At 36.9% G+C, this 12,959-nt stretch overlaps 1 protein-coding gene across 2 annotated transcripts in view; it reads left to right on the plus strand.

Annotated features, from left to right (window-relative positions):
* The window catches only part of XRCC5 (X-ray repair cross complementing 5), a 50,258-nt gene that overhangs the window by 3,865 nt on the left and 33,434 nt on the right, over positions 1 to 12,959 (plus strand). For both annotated transcript variants that reach the window (XR_006018168.1, XM_042040998.1), the window contains exons 4-9: positions 1,086 to 1,134; positions 2,682 to 2,804; positions 5,526 to 5,714; positions 8,569 to 8,683; positions 10,322 to 10,460; positions 12,533 to 12,645. Coding sequence is in view for 1 of the 2 variants with exons in the window: in XM_042040998.1 (XP_041896932.1) it covers positions 1,086 to 1,134; positions 2,682 to 2,804; positions 5,526 to 5,714; positions 8,569 to 8,683; positions 10,322 to 10,460; positions 12,533 to 12,645 (728 nt within the window). In the remaining variant the exon portion in view is untranslated. The remainder of the gene's footprint in view (positions 1 to 1,085; positions 1,135 to 2,681; positions 2,805 to 5,525; positions 5,715 to 8,568; positions 8,684 to 10,321; positions 10,461 to 12,532; positions 12,646 to 12,959) is intronic.

Genomic DNA, 12,959 nt, shown 5'->3' on the forward strand with positions numbered 1-12,959 from the left:
AGCAGGGCTCCATCAGACTTAACAGTTACCTGGGAAGACAAACACCAGGACTCTGAATATCCCCCCTTCCTCCTTCTTTCTCCCAGCTTTACATGTTGAGTGTGATGCCAGGTGGTGTGGAATATCCCATTAGTCAGTTGAGGTCAGCTGTCCCTGCTGTGTCTCCTCCCAGCTTCTTGTGCCCCGCCAGCCTCCTCACTGGCAGGGTGGTACAAGAACCAGAAAAGGCCTTGGCTCTGTGCAAGCACTGTTCACCAACAACTACAACATCCCTATATCATCGTCACTGTTTCCAGCACAAATTCAAGACACAGCCCCATGCCAGCTACTTTGAAGAAAACTAGCTCCACCCCAGAGAGAGCAGAATAGAGGTTTACCAGATTTATTTATTTATAAAGTATTTCTAACATTGCCAAATATCTCGTCGTGGTTTGAATGCCGTTCATGTTTGAATGTATTCTGCTCTTAGTTACATATAAGGGGAAGAGTTTTAAAGGGTGATCCATATAGTGTTCCTTCATGTGTTTCATTTACATACAGTTCAATTTCCTGTGTTGTCTCTCTCTGGCCATAAAATGATTGCTGTGAGCTCTATCCAGGCAGTCAGAGCTGTTTCAGAGAAGTGTGCAGCCGGCCAGCTGGCTCACACATTCCCAATGGAAACTGTGATGAGGAAGAAGTGATGAGATTGTCAGATGCAGGTGGTTAGAAGAAAAACTTGCATCGGAAAATGGTATCATGTATTGAAATTTTATTGGTGGATTCAGAGTAACATTCTAAAGGTTAGATTGTCCCTTCATTGGACTTGAGTCTCTCATTGACAGTTAAGAGGCTGGGATCTGAAGCAGTCTTTTTAGTGTTCCATTGGGTAAGTGAGGCAGAGACACGATCACAATACAAACAAGTTATAGAGGAACCGCTTGCACATGAGTTATTTGCAAAGTATTTATCTCAAAAGAGTATTTCTTAACTAAAATGTGTGTTTGTCAGTCTTTGAGAGGGAGTGAAAACATAAAATTGTTTCCTAAGAAAAACACTTTTTGTTACTTGATTTATGTTCTGAGGTTTTTCTTAATTTTGCTTAGTTTTGGATGCTATTATTGTGTGTATGGACTTGCTTCAGAAGGAAACAATGTGAGTATGTAACCCGAAGCCTTTTACAGAATTTTGACTTTGCACTGATCTGATTTCTTGTCAGTCTTCTATTTCTAGTATGTATAAACATGGGAAGTGCTTTCTTAAAAAAAAACCCAAAAATAAAAAAATTAAATAAACGTTAAAGATAAACAGCACACTACAGAAGTTTGTCTCTGAAGAATCCTGAGACATCTGACTTCTCCAGACAATCAGAGAGCTTTCTGAGGGAACTGGCAGCTTTGTAGTAGAGCCATGAGAGTATTAATGCCATTATAGAAGGCACAAAGGCTTCACTTTCTATCACATTGCTTGTGATCTATTTTCAAAAAGTGTTAATCTGGATGTTAAAATGCTTAGAAAAGGGCTACTAAGTTTAAATGTGATGGTACATTTTAGGGGAAAAAAAAAAAAGGCAAAACTAGAAAGGTGAACTTGTTCAGCCTAAAGATTTAAAGACTGTTGGAGATGAAGTGGCTGTTTGTAAAATTTGCAGGCTGTAGGAAACAAAGGTGCAGTAGGAAAAAACACTGTTTAAGCTGAGAAAAAATGTTGACATCAGGTGTTACAAAGTTGCCAGTGAATGTATTTAGGCTGGCAAGGTGTTTCTAACACTCTCTGAACTAATGGTGCAGGGAAAGGAAAGTAACTGCACTTCCTCTCAAACCACAGCTTGAACATGTTTCTAAAAAGGTTATATGATCTAACTGTGAGTGCAGAAGACTAGACTTGGTGATGCAACTTGTGTTTTTATGAATAAGGTCTAATCAATGTGGAAAGCTGTATCCATTTAATGGTTAAAACTGAGTTGTGAATGAAAATTACTGTGTTTATGGCATTATAGTCTTGAATAGCTATGGAGCAACTGGTTTTGTTGTTGCCTATATACACCAGCCGCTGTGATATGGAGTTTACCTTCATTTGAGAAAATACTGCTGAGTAAAAATTTAAGAAAATCACTTTTATGCTTGATTATCCAGATCAAAACTGTACCAATTCAACTGAATTTTGTTCTGTCATTGGCCAGCCTTCCTGATCTGTATTGTTACTACTTCTTAGTGTATTAAGTTGTCTTGACAGTCCATCTTCTCCAATGAATCTACTGAATTAGGTTACTAAAATGGAACCCCCACCAGCAGCAGTAATTTAAAATACATTTCCAGAAGAACAGACTTACAGCTGCAAAGGAAATAACCAGTGTAATCCACAAACAGCCTAACATATTTTATTAGCATTTTATCCACATTGGTGAAAATTGGCAGAATTCCATTCATTTAGATGTAGTTAGTGATTTATACGGTCACAGGGCTAGAGTCCTCAATTTTAGGGTAGGAGGGAGAATCATATAAACATGTAGGATAAATGAAATAACCTATGATAGAGCAACTTCTACCAAGTAGGTTTTTTTGCTTCTTTCATTTTGCGAGTATATTTCTTTGGTAAAAGTAATTACAACTATGTTACTTTTGTTGTTATTTTGTAAGGAAATAATTAAAAAATGGCCTTATAATATTTTCAATAAATGTAAATGTTTTTTCTATTTTAAGAGGAAAGAAATATGAGAAGAGACACATTGAACTGTTTACAGACCTTAGTAGTCCTGTCAGTGAGGATCAGCTGGGAATTATCATTGCTAACTTGAAGAAAACAGGAATTTCACTTCAGTTTTTGTAAGTATGTAAATGGCTGTTTTATACTATGCCATTTTTTAAAGTGAAATTATTCTTTCTTAATAATTATCTTGAAATAGCTGGTGATCTGCTGGTGTATGGTTTCTTTAGAGGTGTACCAGTAAGTAGTATGATTATTGTAAGTACTTCTATCAGTTATACATACCATGAATTCCAGTTATGAACCAGGTCCCCTTGGTTAAGTGATGTGCAAATAAATGTTAAGATGATGACTTCTTCTCCACTTAATCTTATAGCTTAGAGCCAAAGTCTAAAATGGGAGACAAAAGAACAATATAAGCAGAGAATTGGGAAACAGCCAAAAATAGTCTCAGAAACAGTGGTTTTGTCACAGCAACAGCCTAGATCCTTTTAGGTAAGGAAGTTACTGGGAAGAAATAATGAGGTAGTATTGCAGATATGAATAGCTTGATTCTGGTGTCAGTAGAAGAGCAGGTCTGAAGAGAAGGGTTATATTCACAATGACAGGCTTGGAAAATGGAAACAGTGTCTTAAGTGTTAGAACAGGAATCCCTTGACTGTCACGCTGTAGATATAGGTACTGATCTGAAGAACCAATGCTGGTGTTAAGGTCTGTATTAGCTGTTGCATGTGATGGCAACTGGAAGCTGTGAGCCTTCTAGAAGAGTTTATTTAAAAGTAAAACTTTGTGTGTTGCTGTTTATAATAAATACTTACACAGGAGAAAGTTAAAGCCCTAGTTTTACTGCTGACCATGTACTTTTACCTAGATCCAGCATTCTGTAATGAACAATGTTGTGAACTTAATAATAAATTCATCTAAACTATTTGCCAACCCATCTGGAAGATAAAAGAGGGGTTAGGTAGGAAAATGTGACTGAAAATCATGGACTGATCCTCCACAAAAAAATCTTTGCTTTGCTTTTGCTTAGGGGAGGCTGAATGCAAAAATGTCAGTTTCTGTCTACACAGCAAAAGCAGTTATGCTTCCAATGTGACATGCCCCTCCTGGCTTATTTGAGCTGTTGTTGGCATTGGAGGTGTGACACCATGAATCTGAGTACCTCTGCCAGTCAGAGTACATCTTTGGAGCTCTGGTATTTAGCTGCTGGTCCCTTGTCTATGAAGCACAAAGGAAACGTTGCTGTTGCAGCGTTGGCTGCAGATTTGCACCCTGTCTCCCAGCCACACGAGCAAAGGATTATTTGATTTTTACATGTACAAATGTAAAACGCTCATTTAAAAATAATTTCTTGCTATAACTTGTCCTTTTGTTGTAACCCATGCTTCCATCTCTTATGCCCTGTTTATAGATTAGGTTGTAACTTGCAGCAGATGGTTGGTTTTCCTCCCTGTTTTCAGGTGCCAAGCACATGCTGTAGTGTTGGGTATTACGTACTTCTAATCACAGCAGTCTCTGAGCATTGTAGAGTGAACGTAGCCTAACTTTTACCTATCAGAGATTTGAAGCTTTTTGATGTTGCCATATCAACTTAAAAATACAGTTTCTGTATTTTATCAGTGGAATCTGCTTCCTAAAAAGGTACCAAACACTTTGCTGAAGCTTGATCTTTAATTTTGCTATATGTGACGCTGTTGTGCATAGTGTTAACTCTGCTTATTATGTGTTGCTTCATGGATAAGTTTAGTGAGGACTAATGAGGTGAAAGTATGGCAGAGATCTGTAGGTTGCTTCTGAAAAACATAATACAATGCTAAACTTATTTCACTTTGTGGAAATGTGCTAAGAGGTATCATGTGGTTCTTTCAAAATTGGAAAAGATGAAAGACCTGAAAAATCTGCAGGTGTTTCCAGGGGCACAGGGTAGAGGATCTTACACATCTTTCTCTACTGTGTTTGTTATACTTAGTTAACTCTCTCTCCTATATTTTGAAGAGCAGCAAAATCATTTTATCTATAACCCCCGGCTAAACTTTAAAATCTGATTCATGAAGTGCAGGAAAAATGTGTCATCTTCAGTCAGAAATTCACCTAGTGTTCTAAGCTATTAAAACCTCAAAGAGTAACATTTGTTCCGGAAATACCTAATAGCTCCACAGCAGAGAATGTCCTGCTTGCTGGCATTTGGAGCCAATACAGAGTCACAGGCATGAATGGCCTTTAACAAGTCATCTAGAGCAATCCTCTACCTCGGACTGGGTCAGGTGTATGCCTGCCATTGCTGAGCAGTGTTTGTCTAATCTTCTGATAAAGATTTGCAGTGATGGAGATTCTTCTTTCTCCTCAGGCAGTTGGTTTTAGAGATTATAGTTGGAAATACCTTTATCAGGTTTTTGACTATCTGACCTGACTCCGTGATGTGATTGGAGTGCAGGCAGAATACAAAGAACTGATTTTTTCCTTCCTCCCTGCAACAGCTTTGTATATTTATGGCTGTCTTGCCCTCTAATTTCCTTCTCTACAGGCTTTATTTTTATTCAGTCTCTTTTAATGGATCTTACTTTCTAATCAGCATTGACTTTACTGTCTACTCTATTCCTGTACGTGGATGTCTTTATTGATGCACGTTACTCAGAACTGGTGCATCACTCTGGTCAAGACATTACCAATGCCAAGTAGACTTGAAATACTACTGAATTTGTTTTGCAAGTCCTGTGGCTCTTTATACATCTGACTGCAGCTAGATAGAAATCGTTGATCCTGAGAACATTTTTGTTTTGATTGGTTATTTTAATAAGGAAGAAAGTCAAACTTACTGCTTCTTCTTGTGTTCTTAGTCTGCCATTTTCAGTGGGTGTTGATGATGGAAGTGGAGATACAAGTGCCAGTGTACATGCCCATATGCACAGAAACTCTTTTCCAAGAAAGGATTTAACTGAACAACAGAAGCAAGGTATTGATGTGGTGAGGAAACTGATGTATACTTTGGATGAAGAAGGAGGGCTGGAAGAAATTTATACTTTCAGGTAAATTTGGCTAATCCTTTTTATTGTACTATAGATTTACTTTCTGATTTCTTCTCCAAAAGATGAAGTTAAATAATCAGTCGTATCATAGTGTCATTGAAGTCAGTGAATTTTATGACTTAATGTACACTCAGTCCATTTCATACAGCTTCTTCAGTGGCTTTAGAATAAGTAGAAGAGCTTACAGATTTCAGGGGAAAATGAATTTTCTGTATCTCCATTTAAAGAAAAAAATCAATTTTCTTCCATTTTTAGTGTTGGAGGATTTTGGAGGGAACATTTTTATAAATCTAATTTCAAAAACATGTTTTAGAAGGAGATGGAATTTGTGACATAGTGCAGCTTGAACATCTACATTTAATGGTAGCCTTTGTTCCTTGGTCACGGACTTCTTCTAGCTCACTAGTTTGATAAACTCCCACAAATGCTTTGAGTAAATGTTGTTTGTTGAATCCTGCTCTTTAATCACAGTTTGCTGTGCCACTGTGACAAACTATATATTTTTTCAGCAGCATTCTTAATACAAGAATTGAAAGATGATTTTTCACTTCTTGTGACTAATATATCCAAGGCTTTTCCACATAGGTGTTATCTCAGTTGGGAAACAGACAAAATGCATCTATGTGCCTTATCATGGTCTGATGTTACTGTCTCAGTAGTTCTGTTCTACAGTTATGAAAAGTGATCTTTTAGACAGTGTGGTTTTCAGGAAGCTTAGCAGACCATGGCTGTAACATGGTTATTAAAGGTAATTTTTAGATGAGGGTCGTCCCTGTAGGTTTGTATGCTGTAATTCATCAATTTCTTTGTGGGATTTTTTTCCCTCCCCCTGCTCAGGTGGTCAGCTTTGCACCTCAGCAGCCAGTGAAGCTGCTCCTTGAGCATTAGTGAAGAGACGTGTCACTGTCTCTGTAATAGTCAACAGAGCAGTCTGAGTCTCTAGAAAAAAGCAGGCTTTGTCACTGCTTAGAAGACTGCACAGAAAAGCAGAATCTTTCCTGGCCCGTTTATCCTTTAGGATAATCCATATGCATGAACCTACCATGTGGCTTGGCCTCTTTATACTTTTTTTATCACAGACTCTTTCTACTCTACAAGCTGTCTTTGTGCCATACTTTCAGGGGAAATCCAAAATCTCTGGATAAATAGGCATTTGGCTAGTAGATTAAAGCTTTAGTTGCAAAAGTTGTTTAAAAATATGTGAGGTTTTAGATGCAATTAAGTTGCTTATCAAGCTTTAAGAAGTCAGTTTTGCCAGTCTGTCATGATAATTGGCCAACTCAGATATACTCTCCATTTTCCCAGATTCATTATTCCTGCTGGTAAAAATATTTCAACTCTTGTAAAAATAAATTAGCCATGCCAGGAAAGTGAGTGAGGAGATTTTGTTGTGTTGTTTTAAGTCATGATACTCGGTCTGTTAGACAGGAGGTACTTCTGCTGCCTCTGGGTTTTGGGGGAAGGGTTGCAGAGTGGAGGAGAAAGGTTGTGTTTATAAAATACAAGTGGAAATGTACATTTGCAAGGGTTTTATTGACTGTGTCATCTTTGGTAACAGGCAACATTTTTCTTCTATACATATAAGAAATTAAAGAATAGAGATAATAAATTGAGCTTAAATTACATTTTTAGGCATTTGGCACTTATGTATTTGATCTTCGTACTCATCCTTGAATGTATGTGTTGCAGTATGATGTAGTAGAAGGTTCTTTTTAAAAATCCTGTATTGATGTCTTTATTGCTAGGAAAAAAATCCTTCTTTCCTTTCCCTAAGGAAAAAAAAATTAAAAATCCAATGTTTATCTCATTTAAAAATCCCAGTGCATTTTTGTCTTTCACTGTGCTTTTAGAATTTTGAAAAATCAACCCTGTTCATACTAGGAAACCTGAAAAGCAGAATGCCAAGTAGAAGTTTCTGCTGATGTTTTTAGGAGTTGATCTTGATTTCTGCCAGACAAGTGCTTTCATCAAGAGAGTGGTAGATTCCAGGTTTTATCACAATGTGAAAAAGATGAGTTCAGTATTGTTTTATCTTTGTTTTATCATGCAATGAAAGAAAAAAAATTGAGAGCTTTCTCTGTGTTGGGATTTTACAGCCAAATAGCCAAAATAGTTTGCATTAGCTGAAAGCTGTTCTGGGGGGCAAGCCTATTTGAATTCACAATGATATATTATAAATTACTGTGAATTTTAAATTTTGGACTCCATTGCTAAAAGTTGTGCAATTAAGTTTACACTTTTTAGTATAAACTCATTGCAGTTCCTTTTTTTGTGTTTTTTTGAACTTGTATATCTGCTGTTAGGCTAGAAATAGTTGAAGTAACTTCCTTCACTCTGACAGAATGCTCTTAAATTAACGAGTTCGTTAGTACTGTATAAAATGAAGTGTCAAAAGTTAATTTCTACGTAAACAAAATCCTGTTAATTGCAACTGGATTCTGTATTTCTTCAGCTGCACTGCAGAAAGCATTTTACCACTTAGAGAGCCTTTTCTAATTTGTGTTGTTCAGATCACTACATGCCCTAATTGGGTGAGCACAGATAAATGTAAAATGCTTAAGAAGCAATTGTGTAGTTTTATCACTAGACCTAACACAGTGCCTTTAAGCCTTAATGTCACACCATCATAAAGGCTCAAGATGGGGATAATCTACTGTACCACCTCTTTTTTTCGTTATCTTTTCCGACAATGGTTAATGATAAGATTATTGATACAGTTTATTTTCTAATGCTTTATGCAATCTGATCGGAAACAGTTTGAACTCCTGCATTTCCTTAAGGAGAGTGTTTTGTCAATAATACTTTATTACAGTTTGCCAGAGTTCATTTCTGTTTTCCTGATTCCTTCATTTAGAGAGAGCCTGGAACGTCTTTCAATGTTTAAGAAAATAGAAAGGAAGTCTATCCCTTGGCCCTGCCAGCTCACTATTGGTCCTAATTTGTCTATAAGGATTGTGGCCTACAAATCAGTAAGTACATAAAGTGATATGTTTTAGTGTCATTTGGCAGCAAGTTAGGTGCAGCTGCATGTTTTTTTTTCCTTGAAGCTAAGAAAATAAAAGATAAAACAACATCCAAATAATTAGGATAGAGATTTTTATTTGCTTAGAAGCCAGTGCATCTAAAATTGTGGTTTAGTACATCTAAAGCTGTGGTTCCCACAGCAACTTTAACTTAACCATACACTCGTTGAATAACTGAAATTCATAAGGTACAGAAGTAGGAGTAACTGCTGTCTAGTCTGGCACTTAATGGTATTGAAGTTGATGACCCTGATTAAGAATGCTGTGATTGAAGATTTACATTCAGCATCAGTGATATGTGAGACTTTATATATATTTCTTAAGCCCTAGACACAAGAGGAATTTTGGACGTGTGTGTAAAATGGTGGATGTAAATGTTTTACCGGCCATTGTTTCAAATCACATCTGTTGTTATTTCAGACTTGGAATAAAAGGTCTGTTTTTTCAGCTTGTTTGTACTGTTTGGCAGAGCTTGGGGCCATTCTCTTTCTTAGGGTTTAGTTTAGCACTTTAATCAGTGCTAGGAAAAAGTAAGTGTATTTAAAGACATAAAATGTGCAAATTTCTAGTTAGAGAATAGTTAATAGGTAACTGTGTAGTGTGGCAGTATTGAGGGATCTGGTGAGATGGGGATTAATTATTTTGTTATTTTAACATGAAACTGAGTCTGATATTATGAAGGTGAAATGTATCTGAATTCTGAGAGATGGGTGTACTATCCTTGAAAGACATCAACTTTCGATATATAGTTATTAATAATTTTTATTAGGCTATTGTGCCAGACCTGTGCAAATAGACAGAGTCCCCTCCCAAAGACGTTTACACACAAAATAAAATAAGTTTGGGAGAAGAAGCAACATGAACTGAGTGACTGGCCTGAGGTCATACAGCAGTCATACTGTCATAATATATTCTGTCTTTACTGTTTTCTGCTCAGCTCTACATTTTTCTTCTCATGTACTAACTATACAATCAATTTCACTTAAGCAGAGAGAAAAGAAAGCAATTTTATTTCCCTGTAGCTGGGAAACATTCACTCATTGTAAATACTTACTCCTCCTTTCCCTTCCCAGTCCCATAATGCAGCTGGGATTTTTTTTGCCTTTTGGGGAAGTTGCAGTAATATAAGGTATTTTTATCCTGTAGTGTAGTAAGCCTGATGGAAAACTTGGCCAAACAAGCTAAATGAACATTGAATCTTAGTGTATCTTTAATATATTTCTTAATGCTTTGTCAAAAGTATTTATACAGTTGGAAGTAGTAAATTGCATAGCAAGCAAGTTACACAGTATCCTGTGACCGAAAGACTTCCACAAATGGCTTAACCTACAGGTTTAATGAATAACCAGGACAAGTATGCTGTCAATATGCTACAGTTCACATTTTAGGTCTCATACAGATGAAGCAGTATTGAAAGCACTGTGGTGGCAGCCAGAGATGTGTCATTTGACACTGTCTTTATTAGTTCTTTATTAGCAAAACAATGCAGCACTCAGGCTAAGGATTTTTTTTGTGTGTTTTGGTAAGTACTCTGGATCCCACTGAAATGTTAAACATTCCTTTTCTTTGAATTCTGATATCAAGGTCACAGAAGAGAGGGTGAAAAAACTTTGGACAATTGTGGATGCTAAAACCCTCAGAAAAGAGGATGTGCAAAAAGAAACTGTTTACTGCTTGAATGATGATGATGAGACAGAGGTTCAGAAAGATGATACTATTCAAGGTATGACATCTTTATGTGCACCCTGAAGACAAGGGGAAGATAATGGCTGGACTCTTAGGTCACCCAAGGGCCCTTTAGTTCTATACCTTGAAGCCTAGCTGTGATCCTAGAATGTAAGCTCTGTAGGCTGATGGAACACAGAGACTGTTACATGAGAGTCTTTGTCTTCACATATTTTTAAAAGTCTGACTTTTCCAGTAGTAAGAATAACAATAATAGGAATAATAATAATGGGCTAATAACAACAAAAACAAAACAACAACAACAATAATAATAACAGCAGATGGAGCTTGGAAGGCACTACAGCTTCCTGAACTGTGCTCTGTGGAGAGCCGTAGCTCACTTCTGTAGTGAGTAGTTCTGCTACCACTATTCTGTTTTTAGATCTTCAGTTGTACTGATAACATGACTGCTTTCATAGTGCTGCTTTTTTTGTAGATGAGCAACTGCTCTAGTTATTCTGCAGCTGGAAAGATGAAGCCATCAAAGGAAGATTTAGTGTTCAAGAGTACTAGCTTTGCTGTACTGCAACAGGATCAATCTGAAGTAGTGGTATGCAGAGTACTTTTTCTGACCTGCAGCTTCTTTCTGAGCAGATTAGTTTCCTTAGAAGACTACAGGCCCCAGAAAGAGCAGGAAATAGTGTACTTACTTGTAAAAATGGTGTTAAGCAAATCTGTTTCATTTTTTGTGATGGTATAGATATATTTTGTTACTAGTTTTTTTCCTTTCCTTTGCTGTTTCAATCCCACAGAAGTAGGGCAAGTATATTAACTATAAAGAGCAGAACTATTCAGTAACAGTATTCAGAGAGTGCTGTCAATTGAATAACATAAATTGAAAATTAGAAGAAGCTGTATTTTTTTATTTAATCTATTTCAATTCTAGCATTCATAGATTTTTCATAGGAGTATCAGATAAAGTCCCAACGACAATGGGACCTTTTCTTTAAGCAGAAATGATGGTTAAAAGATGGTCTAGTTATGTTTTACAACTTCAGAACTATGTGTAAAAAAAATCCACTTCTTACAGAGAATGCATTTTGAAGGATTTGTGACTGTTGTCAGCTAATCTTCTGACTGGTTCAGTTAGTAAGTAGTTGTGGGATACTAGTAAAAAGAAGTGGTGAGCAGTTCAATGTGAACAAAAGAGATAAAAGATTTCCCTGACAGTGATGTGATATTTCTTAAGCTAAAAGAGCTACTGATGCATCCTGGACTTAGATGAATCTTTTGAGAAATGTCACGATTAGGCAATATTTTGTATTTGCGGCACCAATACTGAAATTTCTTTCATTCTGCCTGTATGTTTGCTTTTCAGTTTGCAGGAAAATATATCTGCTTATAGATTTTTCATCCAGGGATTTATTTCTGTTCCTTCTACTTTCTTCACACCTGAGGATATCATCCTTAGTCTGTGGCAATATAATAAAGTGATGATGTTACAGGGAGGATATTGGAGGCTGAGATAGGAAATAAGCAGCTGGAACAGATGATACCTCTGAGAAATTACAGCTTCCTATTTTGTGGAGATATACCTGTAATGTATGGCATGGGAAGTAAAACACAGAAATATATAGAAAGACCAGTTCTGCATACAAGAGTGTTTTGGTTTTCCATTGTGTGCCTTGCTTCCATTGTTAGCACATTTTATTCTCTGAGTCTCTTCTGGTGTCATCTCTTGTGCTATGATTTGTGGTATGTTTGAGGTTGCTTGTATTATGTTTGCAGAGAGTGTTGCAATCTGTTTGCTGAAATCTATTCTGATTTGCTTAAATCTATTCTGTGAGCATAACTTTGTTAGGCAAGATGTTCCCTTATTTTCTTTCCTGCTCTCTGAGGGTACTTGCGTTACATAAAATGATGTACAAGGAGTGCAACTGCTGTTCTTGAAGTACAAAATGTGTCCATGGGTGTGTGGTTTTTTTTTGCTAACAGGGAAAGTAATTTGATGAGCATGTGTGGATCGTAGCTGTGGGGCACGAGTGCATTGTTAAAATATTCAGAGAGCTAATTTCGGTGTTAAAATTGTAGGCCCATATGCTTACCAGATGCTCTTCTCTTGTTCTCCAGGTTTTCGGTATGGGAGTGATATAGTTCCTTTTTCCAAGGAAGATGAAGAGCAAATGAAATACAAAACAGAAGGAAAGTGTTTTTCTGTTCTGGGATTCACTAGATCCTCTCAGGTGTGATACTAAATGTCTTCCTATTCAACTTCCTGGGTTATTCAAGACACTTGATCTTGGTTTGAATTCACTAGAGTGTTGTATTGGGTTTCAATACTGGGAATGGGGCATCTCCACTCAGGTATGCAGGGGTGACTTATTTGCTGATTCTAGTACATGTAAGCAATGTGTGGTCTTGCAAAGGAGAGAAGCTCATAAATGTGGCCATTGGACCCTCAAGTGAAGCCAGAGCCACTGAACTCAGATCTCTGCAAAGTGAAGACAGAGGTATTGTGGTCTTATTTAATCTCACAAACTTTAATAGTAGTGCCAGA

This window comes from Corvus kubaryi, unplaced genomic scaffold (assembly GCF_017639235.1).
Source record: "Corvus kubaryi isolate FWS band 111438036 unplaced genomic scaffold, C.kubaryi_AGA036_p1.0 37396, whole genome shotgun sequence".
Lineage (NCBI taxonomy): Eukaryota > Metazoa > Chordata > Aves > Passeriformes > Corvidae > Corvus > Corvus kubaryi.